This window comes from Ambystoma mexicanum, chromosome 4p (genome assembly GCF_040938575.1).
Source record: "Ambystoma mexicanum isolate Mex_15411 chromosome 4p, UKY_AmexF1_1, whole genome shotgun sequence".
Classification (NCBI taxonomy): Eukaryota; Metazoa; Chordata; class Amphibia; order Caudata; family Ambystomatidae; genus Ambystoma; species Ambystoma mexicanum.
Window position 1 is genome coordinate 1,219,381,605 of NC_090927.1, and position 26,960 is coordinate 1,219,408,564.

Genomic DNA, 26,960 nt, shown 5'->3' on the forward strand with positions numbered 1-26,960 from the left:
TGTGTCTAGTAATAGGCCCACCTCTGCTTATCTCATGGCCTCCTAACCCATGGCATGTTTTCACAGTCAGTACTTCTTGCGTGCCTAGAATGTTTTGCAGCCTAGGTCTAATCCCTATTGTGTGACGAGCAGATATTCAGCTGTTTGGGGAACTTTATGGCAAGGAAACTGCCAAAACCCAAAGATTCTTACACATCCATTGGTCATTAACACGAAAAATGAAGGTCACACAGTAGTTCGACTAAACTGTGAAATGTGAAAGCAATCGTAATAATTGTACTATTTTTTTAAGAAACGGACTAAGAGGATAGATTTCAAAAGACCAATATCATACTTTATTTGGCCACTTTATAAAAACATTTTTGGCAAAAATAAAAACAGATGGTAATCATTTGTACCGGCATTTGAATGATTGAACGAGCTCTGCTTTGGGTGGACATGGCACATTGGCAATTTTTTGTGGCAATGTACGTGTGCTCTGAACAGATTTGTGCGCAATTCCATGAGTATGCATCTCTACGACATTAACAATAAGATCTTTCACAAAATCGAATTCCATTTTCTCATATACTGGTTTGACCACCCATTTTTTGCTTCTTTTCGTAAAGGCCATAGTGTAGCGAAGCATCCCTAAGTTTACTGCAGTCCTAGATTGTTCCCGGCCTACATTCCCGTTATGCGCTAATACCGCTAGTAAAGGCCTAGATTTCATACTTTGGATGCCGAAATGCAATCTCTTTGGGTTGTACTTTAGGCACATATTGTGGAAACCTCCAAATCTCCTGTGTGACAGAATTCTGTAAGTCCCTTCAGATCTCTTGATAGAGTTTTATCAAACACAATCTTCTCAAGGGCTTTTTGTGGAGGTGAAGATGGGATCAACCACTTCTTCCGTGCCTGCTCTCGGGACAAAGGGCCATGTTCACATTGGTGGAAATGTTGGTTTTCTGTCCAGTGGTGAACTTTGGAACAGTGGGTCATTAGTGACTGCCATTTTTCCAGTAGAATTTCCACAGACCCATCGCATGTTTTGGAGCGCCACCAAAAATGGTTGCTGAAAGACTGGGACCATTGTGAAATACTTTCAAAACCTTTTTTTCCCCTGCCGCCGAGATTCTTTTATTGATTGATTTGGCAACATGCCATGCATCAAATTGATGCTTAACATTTGGATACTGCTCTCTCATTGTCTTGGCTATTGAAACGAGTCTGTCCGTGGCTATGAGGTCGATTTGCATTCCACTCGATTGTAGATCTTCCAGTGATTTTCTAAAACCAAGTTTCTCTGTGGCCACTGAGGATTTACATTGGGACACCTGCACGACCACTGAACTCACAATTTTCTTACTTTCCATGTCCTGAAAATAGTAGGTGCAGTACTTAGCAGAAAATCCGGGGCTGTCACACTGTCCATCACCGGCTAGCCTGAACCGTTTCACAGAGAATGTACTTTGAATAGCCAATTGTTCAATTTTCCAAGCTTCACTAATGGCAGGGAATAGATAATCACGTTGGTATTTGTAATATTGCGTTTTAGAAATGAAATGGAGTCCCACAAACTGAAAGAAACTGGATAACTTCGTGAAACTAGAGCCACTGAAAAGTAAAGCTGCTGCACACAGTAGATTGCCAGCTGGCAGTTTCCCCAGCATCGGTTGAGCAGACCATGAAAATGTTTTATGTAACTTTTCACAGGTGGCATGTATTCTGAGGTTACTGCTTTGTGTTAGACGAGTCACGTTCACCAATGGCTTCCCACATACTTCCCCTCCCACTGAATGCACACATTTCAGCATCTTTATAATCTCCATCAAGCTGCTGTCAAATACTATGTATTTGGCCTCCTTTATTACACTGTCATCCGGCAACACTGTTGTTTCGGACTGAACCGTTGTGGACATATCAGCCAAACTGGACATACTATAGTGGATATCTTTGTCTAGTTTGTCAGTCAATAGTGTTGAGCTTCAGTCTCTGTCTTTTCAACATCTGTTACTTGACCATGGATAGGAGAAAACATCAATGTGGACTGTTTTTTGGGGGGCATTTTTTTGGCGCGTGTCGATTGTGTCAAGTGCTCATAGAGTAATGTAAAACTATCTTCTATAAATTCACTTTCACCTTCATCTGGCAGAGCAGGCGCATTGTAGCAATGGTCCGAAAACACTTTGCTGGATTCGCCGGTCAAATTAAATTCATTTTCTGGCCATTGGACGGGGGCATCTCGAGTGTGAACACGCCGCGCCTCAAATAATAGCTCCTCCATGTTGAAAAGAGTTTGGCAAGCAGCATCTGTCATTTTTATCTCTGTCTGTGTCTGCATAGTCCATACCCCATCGGGCAACTACAGGACAGACAGGAAAAGGGATGTTCAGTGTAAATCCTACATACAGTGTTGTAAAATTTACTTTAAAAAAATCATATAATGAAGGCCTCAGCACAAAACAATTGCCAAAAATATAAACTGTATATAACTAACCTTATTTTTCTTTCTTTTCTTTGAAACCTTCTTTACTCTAACATCGCCATCAGCAGGCTGACGCAACGACTCAGATCCACGTGCCTCCCGTTCAATATACGGATCTTGTATACATCCCTAGAAAAGAGTATTCATTTAAAATAAGTCATTTGCATTACACATATAATTAGACCGACTTTCTTTCATTAGAGGGTACTGTCAGTACGCATACCTCTGGCTCCGGATCAACTACAAGGTCTGGTTACGGAACAACTACAAAGGCTGGTTCCGGAACAACTACAAGGGATAATGTAATTCTAGAGGACGCTCCAGCATCTACCTGAAACACAGTACTTGCATTAGTATGGATTAAAATATTGGAACCTGGACACACAATTTGGAAAGACAAAAAAGGTACATATCAATAGTAAAGTACGAATGAAACATTGTGTAAAACAATTACACGATATGTAAATATGATCATATTATCTCGTCCAATTGAACTGTCAAGACCCATACCTCTGGCTCCGGATCTACTACAAGGGATGTTGTAATTGTAGGTGACGCTTCAGCATCTCCCTGAAACACAGTACTTGCATTAGTAAGGATGAAAATATTGGAAACTGGACACATAATTTGGAAAGACGACAAAGGTACATATCAATATCAAACCACGATAAACATTGTGTAAAGCAATGATACGTTGGGAAAATATGATCACATTATCTAAAATTCCGTGCATAAACCAGTCTGGAACAGAATAGCTAGGTAAGATTACCTGATACGCGCTTGAAGTGAATGATGACTCCAGGCAAGACATGGATGTTGAATCTTGTTGCTTCATATTCGGTGGATAGTCATGGAGTTGTAAAGGGAAAGTATTATTCGATTTAGAAATGCCAGCATTAAAAAGTGGCATTTAAGGAGACTGAATACGAGAAAATGATGCTTATGTAAATGCATAATATAGCATAGTTATCTGGGCCCATAAATCAATTTTCTATGAGGGTTCAAAAAAACAAGGACTGATGTTTACCAAAATAGTCATTATTTAAACAGTTATTCAATCATATGAATATCGAAAGTGTTATAAGTGACATTTACACCCAAAATACAGGTGTAAAGCTAAATCCGTAAGCGTGACTCACCTGTGGCGGCATTTTCACAGATAAAGTCGGAATAGCGTTTGGGAGCAATTTTCGAGTTGTTCTCAGTTGATTCCTCTTTGTGTACAAGGATGTGTTGTACATATTCGGGGTAAAGTGCAGGCTGCAGATGCGGTATCGATGACCCCTCTTGTCCTCCAAGACTTGTTTGACTCTACTTTCAAGCTCTTCCGGTGGATATCCGCAATATCTGACCCATTCTCTTATTTGCTCAACAGTCCTAGGGAATACATGCATTGTAAAGCCTTCAGATTTGTCATGGGTCTTCGAAGGGCAACCAAAAATAGAACATGCAGGCATTGTTGTAAATTCTGCAAAATAAAGGTCAACATTATTCGAAAATTATTCAGCATAAAAATGTGAGAAAGAAGGAATTGGACCATATATTGTTCATTGCATGCTTTCTTTTGGGCACCACAGCAAAATCAGTGCAGCGTGGGCGGCTGTATTATAGGATAACTTTCACAAACAATTCATTGATGTGTTGAAAATCAGAACATGTTACTCGTCCCTTGAATGTTCTATCGTGCATGAAAAGGAAACATGCTTATACTATAGACACGGTCCGCGAAGGATGTAATTTGATGCCAATTGACATTGATAAAAATTGATATATCGATAACATAGCAAAAGAAACTCTACTGAGTTAGTTACTTCGAAATAGATATACATTTACAAATGAAGGAGATATGATTAGGATACATGCCCTTACCTTGACCAACAAACAGTTAGATTCAGCAAGCAGAGTAGTTAGTGGCAGGAGAACAGGGAGATGTTCACAGGTAGCACACTGACAAGTTCACTCGAAGCGGTCACAGAGTATCAAGTTCACAAGTTGACTTGCAGTGCTCAAAGATGTTCTCATGATAAATATCAAGTGGTTTATAAAGAATAACAAAAAGAGCTGTGTTTGTGAATGAATGACGTGTATATGTCGTGGTATTATGTATGTTGCAGGGGCGCGGCCTGCTTCAAGGGGAGCCTGCCTGGAGACACAGGGTCTGAGGAGGCCATGTGAACAATGACCCCTGCGCGAAAGATAGATTTGAAGTGTACATGGTGTTTGGCACCTTGGCCGTTCGAACCCCTGACAGCACCCCTTGCCAGCGCACATCCACTGGTGCGAACTGCCTTTGATAGTGGAGGGGAGATGGATTGGCCTGGGGCGTGCAGACAATGCACCGGAACACTGCTGAATGGAGACACACTTATGTGTATTGCAGGGGCGCGGCCTGCTTCAAGGGGAGCCTGCATGGAGACATGGGGTCTGAGGAGGCAATGTGAACACTGGCCCCTGGCCGTACGATAGGTTTTGAAGTGTACATGGTGTTTGGCACCTTGGCCGTTTGCGCCGCTGGCAGCACCCCTTGCCAGCGCAATTCCACTGGTGCGAACTGCTTCTGATAGTGGAGGGGGGATGGATTGGCCTGGGGCATGCAGACAAGGCACCGGAACACTGCTGCATGGAGACACACTTATGTGTATTGCAGGGGTGCGGCCTGCTTCAAGGGGAGCCTGCATGGAGACACAGGGTCTGAGGAGACCATGTGAACAATGGCCCCTGGGCGTCAGATAGGTTTTGAAGTGTGCATGGTGTTTGGCACCTTGGCCGTTCGCACCCTTTACAGCACCCCTTGCCAGCGCACATCCACTGGTGCGAACTGCTTTTGATAGTGGAGGGGGGATGGATTGGCCTGGGGCGTGCAGACAAGGCACCGGAACACTGCTGAATGGAAACAAACTTGATTCACTTAAAAACTGAAACAACCATTGATAAAAAATATGTTGTGTTTTATTTGGTTTCTTAATTTAATGGCACAAAACTACCACACATTGTAAAGGTCTGGTTGCAGCACAGCGAGGGAAAATCCCCTGTACTGACCACCTGTCACTGGCGAAAGTTTCTCTAATGGCACCAACGACACAGGCGGGTATTGCTCGTCGAACTTGATGTCCAAGCCTCCCATGAAGCCACCATGTGTATGAACGATAGGCCACCAGCCTGTACCACCTGTGAAAAAGAAAGATAGAAACTGTTTTTAAATGACCAAGATAAGTGTATTAAACCTTAGTTTTCAATGACAATTCTTGTATATAATGTCATTTTTGCCAGGACAAATGCTAACTAGACACTGCACAATATTGAACGACTTTTATGCGACTATTAATAGAGAATTGCAAGACTGAACTGATATGACAATGATATATTAAAGTAACGAGAATATAGGAGACAACCATGAAATAGTAGTGGCCTAACTGACATCACAAGTAAACTGGAGGGAAAGCCCTATGTATTGGGAAGGTCAGGTTAAGGGCATCGAAAATGCTGTTATACAAACAAGGAACTGACCTTATCCCATCAAAAATATTTAACTTGTTACACACACTGTTTTTTCCATGTGGTGCTCTACGAACAAAAGGCTTAAGACTAGTACGCCTATGAAACAATAAATGTTGAACCCAAATACTCTGGATATCTAATTAATTTGATATCTCAGGCTACCCCGGAGCATCGAGTGTTGCTGCCTTGGAGCAAAAGACAATATATAGAGAAAATTACTGTGATAGCTTAGTGGCTATTTATTAATGGTACAGTTATTGTTTAGCAAATAGACATGATCTCCCAAAGGAGCATTTACAAAAAATGATACTTTCAGAAACAGAAACCATGATCATTAAAGTGCACAGTGAATTTACATCGAATAGTATGGAACATACATACTGGTATTTGACAAGAAATAAACATTTTCAAACAAAAAACCATCCACACAATGTGTAACTGAATCCACGGTCTATATAATGAGTTAAAAAGACAAAGTGAAGAGAAGAAAACAACAAAAAGCAAAATCCCAACACGTCCTGGTTGTGTGTGATAGGGCAAAGCAACCAAATGCGACCCCCACCAGAGTCTGATGTATTAGTGGCCACGGCCAAAGAAGCAAATGTCAAGTCCTAGGGTTTGGAGCCCAGGGCATGTGTGGTTCCAAACCAATGCCAGAGGTCAGGTCCTCCTGGTGACTTGGAGGATCAGCTGGTGGGAGTTTATCAAGAGACCAATCCTAGGTCAACGTCGGTGGTTATATTCCTGCTGATTTTGAAAAATTAGCCGTATAGAAATTACGTGTCCAATAAGACGTTTCGGCAGGCAGTGAAGGCTACCTTCATCTGGACCTGCGGATGTCGCTCTACGTGGGAAAACAGAGCAAAGAAAAGGAATCAGAAGGGGGGAGAGGGTAAGAACAAATCACCCCCAGCATCCCACCAATCTGTACATGCCTAACAATGGTAGAACACGTGAAGCACTAGTATTAAAAAGGGGAGGGTTCAAAAAAGAAGGAGACATGAAGCTGGAAAGGTTGCCAAAAGGAGAGAACATTTGGCACCTGTAGGCTGGCACTACCCACTTGGACAGAGAAGAGGGGGGTTGTAGAAAAGAAGCTCCAATGATCAAGGTGACCAAAGAGAGGGCCCGTGCAGAATTAGCACAGGTACTGTGTGGAACCGTGGTTGCAAGAAGCAGGTTCCTCCGTGGGGGCCCGGAGCCAGTCGAGCAGAGGGTGAGTTAGAGACCCGATGTGTCAAAACTGGAAGGCCTATCAAGGGGATACAAAAAACAGGAGAGAAAAGGATCAGAAAGAACAGAAACTTCTCTATGCTGCATCAGTGCAGGTCAAAGAACATGTAGCACCGAAAGGTAGCAGAAAGGCAACATTTACTACAGACACGCTGTAAGTCATGTCAGAAGCCGGCGTGCACGTCAATCAGTCAAACCCAGGGATGGGTGTGCAGATGATGTGGAACTTGCAGGTAAGTGGATCATTCCAGAGAAGAAATCAGAGTGTGGCTGGAGATCCTACAACAGGAGCAGACCAAAATATTGATGTGAATATGGGGCTGCTAATGATTACTATATGAATGCCAACATGATTGGGAAGAAAACTGGAGCAAGTAGTGGCTCAAACGATGTGTGGACCGAAGGATTCAGATGGCAGAAAGAAGTGCCCATCACAAAAAATGAGAATACATTCCCATGCCCAAGACGGCGAATGAAGGATGCCGTGCCCAGATGGGTGATTAGAAAATAACATGCAGGGCAACTCCGAAGAGTGGGCTCCCCAAATCGCATAGATAAAAAACATGGCAGGGACGGTGCCCGACCGGTTGAAGTACACAGAGTGTGTCATGCAGAAGCCATACAGTGTGAAAAGATGTGGCAGGGGGCATGCAGTGAGGAGAAATAGGGTCCCGGTCCAATCTGCGTGCCATGGAGGGGAAAAGGGCTATGGTCCCAGGGGCTATGGTTGATTAAGGAGAAGAGGGGCATAGTGACTCAGTAGGGAGGAAGCAGAGTAACCCCATTAAAGAGGAGAGTGCTGGAGCCTCAGGGGTAAGGTGCCTACCCGTCTCCAAACGGCGTGTAGAGTGAAGCCGTCGCTGTGAAGAGATTTTGAAGATGCGTGCTGGTCCGCATCCCGTGTCCCAAGTGAGCAGTGCACAGTGAGAGACACTGCTAAAATGCCAGAGCGTGCGTGATTTGCTTGAATGTAAGAGGAGATTGCGCATGCGCGGGTGTGAAGACACTGGTCCTGTAAGAGCGGGCATCGCGCATGTGCGGAAACAGAAACACTGATCCTGGGAGGGCATGAGCACAGGGGCGGGCTCCTGTACCGAGTAAGCGGGCGCATGCGCATGGCATAGGAACGTAGTGTCCTAGTCGAGCGCATGCGTCCCAGGAGGCAGGGCCCATAGTGTCATACGAGTCGAGCCCGAAAAGAAGTGGCGGTAGGGGGGGAAAAAGAGAGAGAGGGGGGGGAACTAAAAGGGCTGGCACGAATTGGCCAGTAGAGCAGGAGGTAGCTCCAGTATGAAGCCAAGGGGGATCGCCGAGGACAGGAAGAAGATGTGCACTCAGCTGGGTGCATGAAGCTGGTGAGTGCCCAATTTGAAAAACTTGTCAGGGGGCTGAGTGTGTACAAGCAGCACAGCAATGTAGTGGAAAATCCACTTTCTTAAAATACAAACATCATGAATTAAAACGCTTCTAGTAGTTTAACATGGTTTGTGTCAGAAGTAATCAACATTGTAATGGAAATTAGAGATTACAAAGGAGTCTCACGTTGTCAGATCACAGTTGGTACACATGTTGATGAATTCAATCATACAATAAGTAACAGTGAACAAAAGGTGGGAGACACATGGCAACAGCAGCATAGGGGTACATTAAGAACCAATCCAAATCAGAGAGAGGAGAGGAGTCAGGGAGTGGTGTAGGTCAGGCGTGTAGTGGAGTGGCCTCACAAAAGGCCCAAGCCCCATACACCCACACCCTGTATGTTTTGTCAAACAGAATTCAAACAGGCAAAATCAACATTGTATGTCAAAACTAGGGTCTGTAATCCACAACATTGGCCTCATTTAGTCCGTGTTTCACGGTATCGAGTTTGAAAACCCACCAGGCTTCCTTGTGGTTAAGTGTATTAGCAGTGTTGGTGTTGCCTTGGACCATATCCACCACCCACCATTTCATGTCATCATGACTATGTTGGTATTCCACATAATGTCCAACTAATGGGGATGTGTGAGTTCTACATCTGATCCGTGAGCGATGTTCCACTATTCTTTTGTGCACTGGTCGGCTTGTTTGGCCAACATATTTAAGTCCACATGGGCATTCAATAAGGTATATCACGTTCTGGCTTTTACAGTTAGAAAAGTGACGGAACACCCACTGTTTCCCTGCGATGGCAAAACTTTTAAGTTTGATGGTGAACCTGCATATGGAGCAGTTGCCACACGGGTAGTGCCCAGTTAGATTCCGTAGATTCCAGAGTGTGTTTCGTGAGGTAGCGCTGGTAAATCTTGCCTTAGTGAGGTGTTCTTTGAGATTTTTGGAGCGTTTCAAAGCCATTCGGGGGAATGGTTCGTGTTCCAGATTTAATTGGACTAACGGCCAGAATTTTCTGATGGCCTGTTTTATTTGTGTGGTTGCCTGGCAGAAGGTGGTGACACAAGTCATCTTGACTTCTTCCTCTGATCTGGGTTTAGGTTGTAGTAGGACCTCCCGAGGGGTATTCAAGGCTCTCTTGTAGTTGTTCTTCACTAGTTTACTGGGATACCCTTGGTCTAAAAGGCGTTCCTTAAGTTCAGATCCATGCTGGCGAAAGTCGTTTTTGTCTGTGCAGTTCCTCCTCAAGCGGAGGAATTGCCCATATGGTAAATTGTCCCTCAGATTGCGTGGGTGTGAACTGGTGTAATGCAATAATGTGTTTCTATCTGTCTGTTTCTTGTATAGTGAACAAGACAGCGAACCTTCCTTCTCGCTAATTTGTAGGTCCAAGAAGTTGATACTGGATGGACTGGATTCAAGAGAAAATGATATAGATGGGTGACACGAATTGAGCCACTGTTGAAAGTTAAGAAGAGAATCCAAATTGCCTTCCCACAAGAAAATTATATCATCTATGTATCTTTTCCAGTGGGTTTTCAGTATCCAGTACAAAACTTCTTTCGAACTCTGCCATAAAAATGATGGCAAGGCTCGGGGCAAAAGCTGCCCCCATGGCCGTGCCGCTAATTTGCAAGTAGAAGCGTTCGTTGAAACAGAAAAATCCCCTGTACTGACCGCTGTCACTGGCGAAAGTTTCTCTAATGGCACCAACGACACAGGCGGGCATTGCTCGTCGAACTTGATGTCCAAGCCTCCCATGAAGCCATCATGTGTATGAACGATAGGCCACCAGCCTGTACCACCTGTGAAAAAGAAAGATAGAAACTGTTTTTAAATGACCAAGATAAGTGTATTAAACCTTAGTTGTCAATGACATTTTTGCCAGGACAAATGCTAACTAGACACTGCACAATATTGAACGACTTTTATGCGACTATTAATAGAGAATTGCAAGGCTAAACTGATATGACAATGATATATTAAAGTAACAAGAATATAGGAGACAACCATGAAATAGTAGTGGCCTAACTGACATCACAACCAGACTATACTTACTCGTTACCTGGATTACAAGGGCGAACTGTTGCGCGAAGTTCGTGCATAACCACCATCAAAATCCTCAACACGGACCATGTGAGGCAGGCTGCCTTGAAGTCTGGCAGCTCGGTAACGCGTTGCATCTGTGGATCGCCTTGCGATATGTAGGACAAGCATCCAGAGTTTTCTAGGCAGCAGCAGTTCTCCTCCTCGGTTGGCATTAGCGCGCACCGATTGCAGGTACACCAGGTGGAAACACCGTCCATGCGACTGTTGAATCGTCCTCCCAACTGTCGTCTGAAGCCCCATCGTTTCTGAATCTTTCCCTTTCCAGTAATTCCTCCTCGGAATACTCAGGCTCGTACAGGTGGGGCATTATTGTTGGCATTGTGTGGTAAACAAACGAAAATAATTTATAGCGGTGGTACTGGTATCTGTTCACCCGGGCTACAAGCAACGAAGGTAACTGACCAGAGCACAGAAACGAGTCACAGAATACTCAAAGAAATACAGTGAGCACAATGGAGGAGAAAATCTGCTGTTGTGTGTTGTGAAACCGTCTGTTTATATTTATCGAGGAAAGAGGCTTCCTGCCGTTTCCATGGGGACACGTATGCTGAAGCGCAGAGAATGTTGACACAGGACGTGCTTTGGCGTTGTGAAATGGGCGGTACGCGTCTAGTGATGTCAGGCTCAGGGGCGGGGGATATGATTTAGTGCCGCAAACGCAGGTCACCCAGGGCGATGCGGCAAGTGATAATATTATCACAAGATGGCCACGTCCTGCTGCCTGATTTCGCTTGTGTTCAAGAGATGAAAACTCGGGTAAGGTGCATAGGAAATGTTTGTACGATCGATCGACTTATGGTGAAAAACACATGGCCGAACCATAGGGACAATAATATTTTCTGACCAAACCATTCCTTTAATAAATTCAGATAACATAACTTGGTTGACGCTATTGCCATATGAAAAACACCATGCCACAGGCTGCAGCATTCACAAATGGTTCTCTCAGAAAGTAAATGCATTGCATAGAACCACTGGTAGCAAAAAAAGGAAATGGAGAACATCCTGTGATCTAGATGATAAAGTTCTCCTCAAGAGACAGGTGCAAAAAAAGAAAAATGTCAGCAAAAGAATAAACAATGCCTCTAACACGGCAAAGGAGCTATTCTCTATAATGAAAGGTGTAGGTAAACAGGCAATCACAGCAACAATACTCCTTTCTCGTACTACAGGAAAACATTCAGCACACTATTGAGCTTAGGGCCTTTAAGTACCGTGCATGCATCGGATGGGTTCAAACGTATACAATCAAAAGATTGAGGGGAAAATTATTGAATGGCCCCGGGATCCGTCCCCCCTAAACAAGGGTTTGCGCAAGCTTCCAAACTAAGGAATCCAGTTGACTTTATGCTGTGCCCCACAGGCGGGATAAGGAACACTCTTGAATAACAATACTTGCACTTATTAACCAAAATAGACAAGACCACTAAAAAATTGCATATTACAAAACATGATTTTATTAAGATAATAGATTTAAAAATGTATTAAACAATCCATATTCCATAATCATAAAAAACACTTCACATAAACCATTACCTAAAATTCATACCATACAACTCTATGCTCACAAAGTGCAATTGTGCTTCCTTTCTACTAACACACCTCACATACCAATGTTAGTCCACATTCTCTTCGACATACAATATTGTACAGACACCTGTCGAATACACAACACAGAGAGCTCGCAAATTCTGAATTGCTCCCTCCAGACCCTTCGTGTCCTTATTTAGCGAATCCTATACAAAGGTTCTCATTAATTTAAATAATCTTCAAATAGTGTTGCCTTCTAATAAAGCAACCTTAATGCCCGACATGTTTCGTTCTTTTAAACCATATTAGACAAATGACAGAACTTCTTCAGGGGAATAAATTCGACATACATGTTTTCATGGTCTTCTCAAATTCTGTGTGATCATGTTCCTCTGTAACCCGTGGTAGCACAAAAAAGTTAAGCTGTCCACGGTATCGTAGGCGTGTTCCCAAAGTAAACCGATCCACCGTTGTAGTCAACACCACGTACACTGATGCCACCGTCTTTATGTATCTATCAAAAGGAAAAAGACCCAGTCTTAATAGCAGATGGCTGGTTTAACTTGCTCCTGTAGACGGGACCGCCCATTGTGTTGGTCCCTCCAATTGACACTGGGGCAGGGAGCTGCTTAATTAGTTATTCTTAAACTGTCTTCATGCAGTTGGCGTCCTCCGTCCTCTCGTGTGTGCTGTCTCCACCTCCTGATGCTCAGAATGGCAGATGGGTTCACACAATAACTCCGAGTCCAAATAACTGAACCAACTCAGGAAGATGGCAAACTGCTGTTTTATTAACAATGATCTAAAACAGGGAGCTACAACGAACATCAACAAACGTTTGATCGATTTCTCTCAGTGATCTTTTCACAAAAACACGATTATATACTAAAATTACATCAGTGGTGACATCATACTACGTGGCAAATAATGAAAACCTACTAGGGATTGTGATAGGCTTAAGGGGACCATCTAAGTATACATGACATAGGACCTAGGATTATAATTGGCTTCCCACTGTCAGGTGAATAATATGTGCCTACCTCTAAAACATGTCATCTTCAAAACCATTAAGTACACAGTTTTCAATTGGTCTTCAAATTATAAGGTTGTTCGTTATACAGCCCTCTACAATTGGTCGGCACGTTTGCGCCATGTCTTGAACATTCGGTTCACTTAGCAGTACGTAAGCCCAGACCTAGGTGCAAGGAGGAGGGCCTGACTATCTCCCCACCTAATTTGCCCACGTCTCTCATCGCCCATGCGTTCTGCCATGAAGATTGTCTTTGAACTTGGCCTTGCAAAGTATCCTTGTCTCTGGGAATATATGGGAGTGGGGGCACTCACTATCGTTGTTCCAGAACTCCAAGTTCAATTCTATTAACATCCTTGGCTCACGAGACAGGAGACCACGATTTGGTCCATTTTGTAGGTTTGTAAATGTCTTAAATGAATAAAACTTGGCACTCTTGGTGTTCTTTGTTTGCACCTTAACAAGAGATGATTCATCCTTTGCACATTCACTCCTTTCAAGAATAACCAACCATGGCTGCTTCAGTCTTGACTCCAGGCCAGATAACCTCACCATGCAGCTCCACGGTTCAACTTATTCTTGCAGCAACACAATTCTCCCTTCCTTCTTCATGGGTCCTGGCTTACTAACGTTTATGACACCGATGTCCAGCTTCTATACAAAGGTGGCTCCGCCTGCATTCTATTCAGTACATATAGTCAGCTTCTATGATGACTTAGTCTACTTGCATTTCAGCATCTGTACAATTATTGAACAGGTGATTCTCTGCAGTGCTTTGTACACATGTAATCTTTTTTCGCATTTAAAAGTTCACTCGATTCTTTACCTCATCATTAGTTTCTGTAAGATCCATACATCATCTTCAGCCAACATTCTGAGACGTTGTCCATATCCTTCTCATGACGTCACAGACTTCGTTCTCTGCTCTTTTTCAAATTCCTTCGGGGAGTTTCTCCTTCAGATTGTCCTCGCTTCGGGGATACATTCGATAAGGTTTGCTCAATGGGTATCTTCTTTCGAATATACGCTGCGGTATTGGCACAACTGCTAGTCGCAAACACGTCACGATTTCGGGCTTCCAACATATACGAAGTAGGGGGCGGGATTTCCTGCAGAGGCATGCAACTGGTCCCCTACATTCCCCCCTCTGGTTGAGTCCTTGACCACCTCCTCAATTGTTTCCACATCCTGAAATTTTCGCTTGAAGAATGGCTTCTTTGGCGTCCATGTCTTCATCAGCCCCCTCACCGGCTGATTTGACGTGCTCATTTACATTCTAGGTCAAGTAGTTACATTGTCCATTTGGATTACAAAAGACCCATCGTCCCACATAATTCTTATGATTCTTTGGATACAGGAACTTTGTTCCTTCAGGTGCTATGATGCTGGCCTCTATATATTGTCTGACATCTTCATCAGTCAGCTCATTAATAATAAAGGACAATAAAAAAACAACCAAATTGTGTTAAAAGTATAATTATAGATTCCCAAAGGCAGGCATGTCAAAAGTAGACCGTGCTTATATTTAAATATTAATCTGCCACCAGGCCATAGGAGCACACATTTATATATAATTTGGATCAAGGATGCCCATGCTTAAAGGCATTCCCTGTTTCTTCACACTTAGGGTTACAAAAAGCTGTTTGCAGGAGTACATATGTTTCTCTGAAACTGCCATGTTGCTAACCTACAAGCCAGCTGCTGAGAAGTGTCAGTAAAGCAATACTAGGTAGGTATCCCCATAACCCGCAATATGCCAGAGGAAAAGAGTAAACTAATGTGCAACAACATGTAGATGGAGTATACAGCATCAATTTAGCAAAATTATTCTATTTTACTTCAATAACTTGTTTCGTATGAAATCCAATATTTATTAAGAATGTTACAAAAGGTCATATTGATTAAAATATCCTTTTAATCTCCAAAACATGTGGTGCAAATGGCACAATAATCTGCATCAGAATAATATCAAAACACATTGTGATACTGCTGTCATGAGGGTACTTCAAACATAATACAAAAAATAGCCAAAACATGACATTGGTGAAAACAAACCTATTGTCACAGAAGTGCACAAATGAAATGGCATGGTCTAATATATAGATATATAAATATATGGGAGGTGAGACCTTGTGCCCTGACAGCATAGTTGAGGTCAGGAATCACAAGCCTGCTGCGGATCTGCCCTATCCAATATTTGTGCATCTCACAACATTAGCATCAGTTTGGATTTGCTGGGTAGAGAACTGCTGTCCAAAAGAACTTAGTTGGTCAGGCTGGGTTAATCTACACACTGCCATAATTGCTCTGAGGATTGTTTTATTGTCAGTATTACTGGACTGAGCCACTGAGTGGCCTACACAGCCTTGCTCTACATACCATCCAGTAACATCTGCAGCAGATTCTGAAACTGGTCTTTTATTTAACAGGTTAGCACTCGGTCGAAATGTTATCTTGTGCATATAATTATTTTTGCAAACCTAAAGGCTTTGAGAATATCTCTTTATGGTGGTCTAGGACTCGTTGGTGTAGCCAGTCTGGGTAGATTTTCTCACTGTGTCATAACATGTTTTACTAGGCATCTAGGATAAATCAAACATGATAAGTTTTATAATGTGCCTAGACTGGTCTAAATGGGTACCACCAGTATGCATGTACTTTCTTACGGGGGCATGGTATTTGTTACTTTGCTTCCAGGATAAAGCGAACATGATACATTTTATTACATGGCAAGACTGGCCAACATTCTGAATGTACTTGTTTACTATGGCATGGACATTTTGACTGGGCATCAAGGGTAAATCAAACAAGATAAGTGTTATAATGTGTCTAGACTGGCCGGCATTGCTGTAGCCAGTCTGGATATACTTTCTTAGTGTGCCATGGTGTTTGTAGTGGGCTTCAAGGGTAAAGCAAACATGATAAGTGTTATAAGGTGGCTAGAATAGCATACAATAGCACAGGCAGTATGCATATACTTTCTTACTATGGAATGGCATTTTGTACTCGGAATCAAGAATAAAGCACACATTATTAGTGTTATTATGTGGTAAGATTGGCCTAAAATGGTGCAGCCAGTCTACTTATGTTTTGTTACTGTAGTATGACATGTTGTACTGATATGTGGTGTAAATAAGGCTTGATGAGTGTTATTACATTGCTAGACTGGCCTTCATTGGCGTTTTCATTTTTTGGCATGACATTGTATACTGGGCATCAAGGGTAAAGCACAAATAATTAGTGTTATTATGTGGCTTGACTGCCCCGCATTGGTGCTGCAGGTCTATATAGACTTTCGTACTGTGGAATGGACTTTTTTACTGGGTTTCAATGGTAAAGAAAGCATGACAAGTGTTATTACTTGACTAAATTGGCCTACATGAGTGCAGACAGTCTGGACTTGTTTTATTACTGTGGCATGGCATTTGTACTGGCAAGGCCAACATAAGTAAGTTCTTATATGGTAACATACCTACAGTGCCTTCTCTTTGATTTGTTAGAGGACTAAGAAGAGTGGTGTGAGCCACTCCTCGACCTGCACCGCTTGGCCTTCTCCCTCTGAGGAGAGTCGCCTTTCGACTCATCAGTCGAAGGTTTCACAGATCGGGTAGGAGATTTTTTTAGGGACTTTGCCTACCTTCAGCTTCCCTTTCCATTCCCTCAAGGCCTTTCCAGTCATCGACTGGCACTTGGAGCAGTCGGAGGTGTCATGGTCCACGCCGAGGCACCACAAACAGATTTGGTGCAGATTAGTCAGGGACATTTTCGATCCGCATTCCCGACACTTTTCAAAACCAGACTTCAGAGTCGTCAGTGTCGATGATGAAGACATCTCGATGTCGAAGTTTTAACAAAGACGACACACAATGAGAAGAAGCGCGCTGTATTGCTTCGACGCAATCGCAGTGGAAAAAAAGAACTGAAGCAACTGGTGGTGCGCATGCTATATATGCCTTCCATGACATCATCCTCAACGGGGGCCTTCGAGAGACATCGAGTCAATGCCATCGATCACAGCGCCCTCTGCCGAAAATAATTTTCCGAAGCAGCTGAAGCTGGAACATGTGTCCAAAGATGAGGAATACGTGGGAGGACACAATCCATTCGAAATATAATTATTAACACTTGCCACACCCCAGACATTAAAATGCATGTGATGTATACAATAGTTTGTATTGAACATACATAAAATGATAATCAGTGAATTAGCAACAAGTACAAAAGAGAAGTTAAAAGAATACGATGATAGGCGTAGTCTAGAACCCTGTATAAAAGGCTCCCCTAACATCAGATACACAGCTTTGATAAAATGAGCAAATGCAATAATTATAGACTTATGTAAGCCTGTGAAAAAGAGGCACCACAATAATCACAGATTTATATGAGCGTGTGAATAAGAGTTGATAATAACATTATATTAGATGGGTTTTGACAGTTAGAACTATATCTGCCCATAGGATACCATGTCAAGCTATATATAGTTTCATGGTTCTTTCAACCAAAGTTCTGCAACCAGGCCGTGGGGAAACACAGATATATATTTTGAATCATGGGTGCCTACTGTTAAGAGCAGCCTATGCCTGTTGGAGTTAATTTGGTTCCAGCAGGCTATTTCAGGAATGCACATATTGCTCAGTAGCTGTCATTTTACCAAGTCACATTGTAGCTGCTGAATGTCAGCATGGGGCATTAAAAAGTGAGGCCTGTTTAGCAGAGTTCACTTTCTGAGAGAGAAAAGTAACATAATTCCAATTAGCAAAAATGAAAAAAGCTAATTATAGTACATCCTTGCAGATGGCATTTTGTCCTAACTTTGTCGAGTGATAAGTCTTTTTCTTGGATGAACTTACTATTCACAATCAACATGTCACGCACTAGGTCCTCAGTATAGGTTAAGTCGCATAGCATGGGGAGCTGTATTACATTGACTAGTTGGTTGTCACCAAGTTCATGGGGTTTTTGCACCCTAATGTAGAACTTCATTATTATTTGTGACACTACATTCTGTTTGTCGTCAAAGTGTTTGGCAAGTCTCCTAACAACTTCTTGAAGTCATTGTTGTTCCCTAAATGTACTGCATGAGGAGAATCCCTCAATAAACCAGCAAAGATGCACTGCCCCTCTATCCACCTGTTGTTCAAAGCATGGCTTTCTTTCTGCTTGCAGCATAGTTTGTACCTCCAATTGCTTTTCATCTGTTGTGTCCAAAGCTGTTGTGTCCAAAGCACCGCTAGTTTGCAAGGCCCTAATAGGAACTGAGATGGGGGTGTAGCACGCTATGTGGTGGAGCCATTTAAAAAAAAAAAAGTTCTGTAGGCTTATCGTTACCAATGTGTTGTTAAGTAGTAGCGCGATGTGAATGACACCTGGCCTAGTAGGATCGTTGTCTGTCCTCCCTTTGTTCCCCTCCCTTGCCTCGTCGCACCTTGAAACACTTCTGTATAGGCGTGTTATAAATGCCATATCATACCATATCATACTATGAACACACATATGTATGCTTTCAAATGGTTATTACACAATTGCGTACATTGAATGTAGCAGTTGAGCATATTAAATGGTCAGTGCTTTTAATGGGGACTGTAGTAAGAAACCTCTTTTCATTCTGTTTTACACATCCAGAATGTCTCGTGCCCTCGTATGTGCTTGGGCTCATGTGAGGTGTCCTTGTGCTCCCAGCCCGGGTCTATGGGTTACAAGGCAGGTGACATGACGATCAGTCGACAAGTATGGTAGTCTACCACAATAACATGTGTAATATTTAACAATCACTATTTCACCTCACCACAGTCAGGTAATTTTGACCTATAACAATTTGAGCCGTTCATGCATGAAGAACAGCAAGCTTTGACACTTTAGTACTCCACAGAATACTAGGTCCTGAATCGCTTGCTGTTACCAATAACAGCCTCACTAACACTGGAAAATAGCCCTTGATCATAGTACTTGGTCATAGTACTGGCTGGCAGTGCATTCATTTTGTCTAAATGATAACTACTTCCCGAGGAAATGAAAATGGAGGAAAATGAATACACAGGTAGTTATGGTAAAAAAAAAAAATGGGGGAATTTGTCATAGTATTTTCTAATTGGTGATAACATATTTAGGGACAGGGACCCTATTCTAAGGTTAATACAGACTATTATTTTACACATCAATCCAATCGAGTCAGCATATAACTCATAAATGGGCGTATAAACGGATCAAATTCTGACATGGGTGCTTCTAGATACCCGGTTGGAAGAAGAATTATTTGGATCCACTTTCTTTCTACTTTACATAAACACACTGCACTATTGCAATCTCAGCCATCGGGCACACTGGAAAAGATCCACACGCTGTGTGAACCCATTGATCAAATAAGGGCACTGAGTCAAAAGAATAGCATGCGATTTGGGGGCAGTGCTGCATGCACACTTACGTAACAAATGCCACTCATCCTGCTGGATCATCCTTGTCAAATTGAATGGAATATTCCGTAAGCGGATTGGCTGGGAGAAGTGATACTTGATTGTTGTGCATCTTTGTGCAATTCCTGTAGAGGGAAAAAAAAAACAAATTATATAGCCAGCTATTTCCAAACGCATACAAAAATCGAACAATGTGTAGAAGATAATTACAGTAATGATAATCTTAACATATTAGCTGTTTTTGCTGGTAAAGTGTACTGCAGCTGACACTTCTTTGCTCTGCAACTCAGCAGTGCCTGCTTAAAATAAGCATAAATTGCTCTGGAAATCAAGGTCATTGAACATCTGAAAAATCTATTACAGACGCTTTTCGCTAGACTATAATAAAGCATGGAAGAAGCGGGTGTCAGACTTGTTTTATTTCTCTATTATTAGTTCATTGAATATTCAGAATTAAAAAACATTGAAACAAAAGAGTATTGATGGTTGAGTCCAAACGCACACCAGATGTAAGCCTCTTGGTTGGAAAGCCAAGGTAAGTTTGGTTGTACACGTTTACATTAGTTCATTGATTCCAGTTATTGTAAGTATATAGCTCACCAGCCATCCTCATGCCCCTAACTGACACATTCAGCACATTCACAATTAAGCACTAAACAAGATTCTCTTGAGCTGTCAGTCACAGCATGCACCAACATTCTTATCCCAAAAGGAACAACAAAGCAAACAACCAACCACCAATAGTTAACATTCAAGGAGTCAGCATGATAGACCTATCCAACTGCTTCTTTCACCAAACATGCAGGACCACCACACATATTCAAATAACAATCTCTTAACAATTAAACACATCCACCCAATGTATATGAGACACGCGCTCATCACCTTACATACTTAGTAGCGTGTACCTAAAACACATCCCACAGGGAGATACCAATGGCAATATAGTACCTCGTGCAGCGGTACTTAGGTAATTTGAGCAATACCTAACTTAAATGTCCAAACGTTACTAAAGAAACAATTGATCCAATGGTGACTTCTAGAAGTTGTGCTTATAGTAAAAAATCTCTCTCTTTGAGCTACTTTTGCTTTTTGAGGCTTGTACCTACAGCCCATACTTGAAACTTGTCACCAAAATGTAGTAACCAAAATAGAATTGATGGTGGAGTCCAGGCATGGGCCAGCTGTGAGCCTTGTAACGTCCCATGTTTATGTTTATGAGAGGGAAAGCACCCGCCTCTTCCCTGTCTTTGTTCATCAATGTATAAACCCTGTTGGTCACCTGTATGGGCAGGGTTACTGCCGAACTGGGCTCAGAAAATAAATGAATAAATAAGAGTGTGCAACTCCATATTGCCTCCGTGCCTGATTATATTGTTTTATTGCACCTCCTGCTGAGCATTTAACAAGCCTCTTGTTTAGACGTCCAGGTAAGCTTTACTGCACATATTTACATTAGTTCATAGGTTCCATTTACTCTTAAGTATGTACAGTAAAGACCAGCCACTGGCCATCCGCATGCATTCCAGCTCAGCCGCCCAATTGACACATTTAGAACATTCACACTAAATCACTCATCATTATTTTCCTGCGCTGTCAGTCACAGCATGAACCAACATTCGTAGATGGCCAGCAGGACAGGTCAACATTCAGCAAGTCGCTACAAACAAGTTATTTGAAAGGCTTAGAATGTGGGGAACAACTACTGCTATTTGCCTGCATTGCAAGCCTTAATAAGCATGGGACGTTGGACCAAGGGTATTGAATCGCAAAGGATTACTTAAGTTGGCAAATAAGGTACCCTGGCCTGGAAAAGGCAGCCTTGTGACTAGAGCGAAAGATACGACATCATGGTCAGTGAGATGAAGTAGAATTAATAGCCAACCTGTACCATTCCATTCATGAGCTAATAACCCAGTTCTGTTTTAATGTTGCATTCTTGGATTTATAATCCTGGCTTTATAATGGGGAAATGCAGAACTACAAGTTCCAGAATGCCAAGTGAAAACCAAGACTGGACTACCATCTCCGGAATGGAATGAAGCATGTTGGCATGTATAAAGACATTGGAACAGGAAAACAAAACACGTGCAGGAGAGGGAAAATTTGGAAAATACAACCCAGAGAGAAGTAGGTTAATTTGTCAGGGTGTTTGCCAGGGCTCTTATTTTCTCAGACTCACTTTAATTATGAAGTGGTGATAGTCAGTGCATCCTTCAACCACAATGAGCAGGTGCGAGCTGCAGTGTAACGCCTTACATCTCGACACTGTGGGGAGCAGCTATGGGTGGTGGCAGCAGTGATGGGAACTGCCCACCGGCAGTGTCACAGGAGTGGTAGAAAATATTTTGGCCCTGGCACTTCTTTTTTTTTTTTTTTTTACAAATTAAGCACTTGTTAGGGAATGAAACCACTGTTGGCAGGGGCCGTCACTAAGAAAGCTTTGGTCACAAGAGAAACAAAGACATGGATGTGTAGGACTGGGGGAGTTTGCAGCATGAAGGAGAGACCAGTGTGAGAAGACAACCAGAAGAGTAAGCGGGCAGTCTATTTGTTCTCACCATTATCTTGGTTTCAATATGCTCCAATCATATTTTGTGAATTTGCAGAATTCTAAAGTGCTCCGAGTACCCGCGAGACGAAAGTGGGACCCTCTGTAATGAATGGGAAAACCAATGTCAGCTGGAGAGACCTATCGGATTAGGAAAAGTGGCACAGGCTATTGAGGGAATGTGGAAAGGGATGAAGTAAACCCAGTTGATTTTCATCATTATTTCTTTAAAGCCCTGGCATCTGGGTTGTTAACCATGTTTAAGTTTCTTGGATGTGGGTGCATTAACTGGAACTTTCTCTGAGGCGATGCTCATCTTTCACCTAAAGCCTGGCAAGGATCAATGCTTTGCTAAAAAGATACCGTCTTATCTTTTTGATTCATGTGGAGATTTTGGCACTCAGGTTTGATTCTTGTTGAGGATCTGTAAAGGGTAGGGCGACATCAGCCAATACGACAATTGTTTGTGAAGTCTTGTTGAGAGCTACTCCGTTGTCCAGAAGCCTTGTTTCTTTGGCCCTGAAGTGCCTACAACAGAGCTAGATGGCCTTCTCTCATTGAATCATTGACATGAAATGGGATTGGATCAGTTGCTAGGTCTATGATTCAATGTATTGTATATGGCCCCAAAGGTACATGTGTGCGTCAATGGGCAAACCTTCCTCTTTTTAATTGGATAAGAGACACCAGACAGGGGTGCTCTCTGTCAACATTGTTATTTGTACTGTCATTAGAACCACTACTAGAATTGGGTGGGTGCCATAAAAGCATTACGGGTGTTAATTTGATGGACTCTGAATTAAAACTGATTATATTTTATTGTACCTCAGTCATCAGAGTACTTCTGTTCGTCAGCTATTGGAATTTTTTGTTCAATTCTCTCAGTTCCCGGCAATAAGCTTACTAGGGGCAAATCGGAACTGATGGCTTTGATGCAGCATTGCACCCAAGAGAATGTAGAAGAGGTTGGCGTGGTGTGAGCCCTGACCTGACTTAAGTACGTGGGAATCTGTTTTGCCAAGTGTATTCCTCAGACAATACATCTAATCCAAACTGAGGTATGGGAACTTTTCCAATTCGGATCCGCCGCTTTCTAATAATATTTGGGGTAAGGGTATATAATAATTAGCATCATCATAATTTTTAGAACATCATGCCTCCTCCTACAGGATAGCATTAGGGGCGACCATACCCCAGAAACTTCCTTCATCTTGGTGCGTGGGCTGGGGAATTGCCCAGAAAAGGCCCATACACGCTTAAGTGCCCACAAACTATGGTGGAGTGAACGTTCAGCGTTTCCAGCTATATCCTACGGCTTTTGCAGCTATGTACATGTTATGATGCTTTCAGCGTGAGCTGCAATGGTCTCAAGCCCTATTGGTTAGATGAGTAAAAGAGGCAGCTGGTCTCCATGAAGGAATGGAGGAATTATTACTGGTTGATCAGGGGAAGATTCAAAATCACAAGACTTTGTGCTTTGCTAAGGTACCTTTGGGTGTGCTTTGTCAGACCTTAGCTATTCCAGGATTGCGGGAGAATAATGTATTATTACACAATAGGAGGGTCAAAATAGGCAAGGGCCCCATTTACTTGAATGATTGGTGTTTGAAGGCAATTTTCATGGAGGAACTGTTAATAAGAGTGGTAGGTATAGTCCTTTCGAGGAGTAAAGTAAGGACTTTATTTTGGAGCAAGCTGCTTTTCCACACTACCTGAAGCTGCCTCGTGCAGTATGATCCCAAGCCGCCGCGCTCCAAGATCAAGGCCTCAAATATTTACAACTCACTTAGAGGCAATGCTAAAGGGAAACTGAAGGGTAGAAAGCAGTCTTAGTTCAAGAATGGTGCTGGGCTTGGGAATGATGTTGATGCTTGGGAGGGAATATTCGCACAAGTTAATTCCATTGCTGTGACAACGTATTTGTAGCCCTACAGATTAAGTATGGTCTCCCACCATCAACTGGCAGCGTGCTGGTGATGTAATATGCAAAATGCTGAGTGTGAGCATATGTTGTTGATTGTGCATGGGTTCGGAAATGTTGTGTGGAAGTGTGAGAGTAAATAAAAAAAATGTGCCCTTGTGTGAAGAATCATTATTGGATAATGTTCGGAGGAACCCGTTGATAAAATGGACTTATGGATTGTTTTATCTATCCAAATCACTGTCAAAAAGGGGTACCTGGGGCACGCCTTGTCTTCCTGTATCTAAAATACTGAGTCTACCATTATTGCGATGGTCAGATCACACAAATGATCACATTATCCAAAACTGCGCATCATGTCCTCCTCACCTTTTTCCACAGAACAACATTACATCCATTTACCTGCACAAGTATTTACTTAAAAGGTTTTCCATCGTTTTCCGACAGCGATATTACAATCCCCTTTCCTGTGTTTTCTACCTACTTACCATGTTTTCCTTGCTTTTGCCGACTACGTTATTTGAATCAATTTTCCAGTGTTTTCTACCAAAACCGTCATCTGCTGACAATCAACGTGCCTGCACCATGCACACTTCCACCACGATTTCTCATTTTTTGTGCGCTCATAACTATAAATATAACCTTCATGCTGAGTTGCATTTTTCCTGTATTCGAAATTATATATTTAGCCATTTCCATTGACTTTTTCTAGCACAACCCTACAAAATAAAGTAATAATATATCAAAAACATAAAATAGAAAAGTTTTGCCTTCTTCTAACTGTGCCGTTCTTCTTCCATTACAGCCTTTTTAAATTGCTTACCTTCCTTTTTGCTGAACATTTGTTCTTTAATAATCAAATTGCAAGGGTTCCTGTATGTCTCCCTTTTACTCAGAACGCATATGCAGTTATATTTCACTCTCTGTGCATCCCGTCATTACAACTTGCCCTTTAATATTTTGCGCAGTTCACAGCAGTTTGACTGTACTCGTATTCCCGGAAGACGTGCAACCAAAGAGAAGTAAAATTCCTGTGTATAATTGAAACCAAAATAGTTAGCGATTATCTTGTGCATACAATAGTGCTATTTCTGACTATACAACATTTCCGCTCTACGAAGTGGTCTACTTTGCGCTTTTCCAACTCACTATCATGGGATATGATATTTTAACATAGATCATGGTGTGTTCCCACATAGGTTTGAATGAGATCGGCCCACTCAACAGTGGATCTTCTTCCATTTGAACACAAATGGGCTCCACTAGAGGACTCTCTCTCTAGGAACACCAGCGAAATACGAAACCCCCTGAACTCCCTTTTGAGAGGCTCTCTTTAAGATTGGACATTGGAATGATTGGCATATTATGGCGTAATATGCTGTTCGATGCATCTCTATGAAATGTAATTATAGTATATTTCTTTTTACTATACTTTTGAAGTTATTGTTTAGTAATTTGATGTCATTAAAATTTCACAATGATGGTTTCCTAGAATTAACTTGGGTCATTTCGTCTGTGGAGTGATGATCTACTTGGTGGTTGCATGGATTTTGTCTTTTACTGCTTTTGCTGAAATTTGTAATGAACTATTGCAATTTGTATTTCTTTATTCCTACATGTGTATGCAATTATTAATGAAATCTGCAACCCTTCACCCTCCTTGTCCCCCCCCTTTGTCCCTCTGCATGCCCTCTCTCTAGTTACATTGGAAAACATAGTTTTGGGTGGAACACGCATGAATCATATGGTGGGACAGCTACATTGCCATTGAAAATGAACTCTTTCATGAACTTCTTTTGTTACAGCCGTTTAATCAATTAATCAACTATAAGGGTCATGTTTGTAGAGACTGGAACCTATAAACTGTATAAATAAGCTGTTGATTGTGATTTTTTCTTACTGTTTCCTTGTTATCTGTGCACCTTATTGTAAATATGTATTAAACTTTCAAAAAAGATGCCATACGACAACCACTATTGTACTTGCAATGCCTAGACCTGTACTTAAGCGTTAATAGTCACGGGGATGTGCATATCCACCCATTAGCACATTTAGCAACCTAGCCGGAAATCTGGGGTTTTACTTGCCTTTTTTTAAAGGGAACCTGGCTTTGCATGGACCACATGCTGAATTCTCCAAAAAATACCAACAAAGATGGCCACAAGGGAAGTACTAAACATAATTTGCATCCGAGTCACCTTTCTATTTCCCTGGCTGTGAAAGAGTAGGTCCAAGGTGTCAAGGATGAAGATGTGGGTGGGGAGAAGGTAGACAAGCACAGGCAAGATCTGATGGTGATGAGGAGGTGTCAGAGAAGATGGTCATGGATGCGGTTCAGGGGACTGCGAGACTGTAATGAAGTTTGAGCAACAGTGGGTGAAATAAAATCCGGCTTGGATTTTTGGGCTTAGATTGTACAATAAAGCATGCATTTCTCACCACCTAATTGACTGGCGTCCCTCAGATGGCGCTAATCTCATTTTGATGCACGGATTAATAGTTCATCATTCCAGGGGCATGGATTGTTGTACTCAGCAGAAGAAAAATCTAAATAGGCACCAATTCCTGCAATAAGAGGTGTACCTCTATCATTATACCCATTAGTCTGCTGTCCAGGCTGCCACTCTCTGGAACTCTTTCCCTTTACAATTCTGCATGCGTCTCACCACTTCATTTTCAGGAGGCACTTGAAGACATGGAGAGCCCCTAGAGTTTGACTTTTTACTGGTGACCCGTAAATGAAATCTGTTTCCAGTGCCTTGGTCCCTCATCTGAGCCAATCTTTTGCGCCTTACCAGATTTCTATCTACTGTAGACTAAATCTTGACCTTTGGGAACAA

General features: G+C 42.2%; 1 protein-coding gene across 1 annotated transcript in view; it reads right to left on the reverse strand.

Annotated features, from left to right (window-relative positions):
• Nucleotides 1–26,960, reverse strand: part of TMEM178A (transmembrane protein 178A) — a 518,003-nt gene that overhangs the window by 208,853 nt on the left and 282,190 nt on the right. Inside the window, exon 2 of the mRNA XM_069606873.1 lies at nucleotides 19,660–19,773. Within this exon, the coding sequence (XP_069462974.1) occupies nucleotides 19,660–19,773 (114 nt within the window). The remainder of the gene's footprint in view (nucleotides 1–19,659; nucleotides 19,774–26,960) is intronic.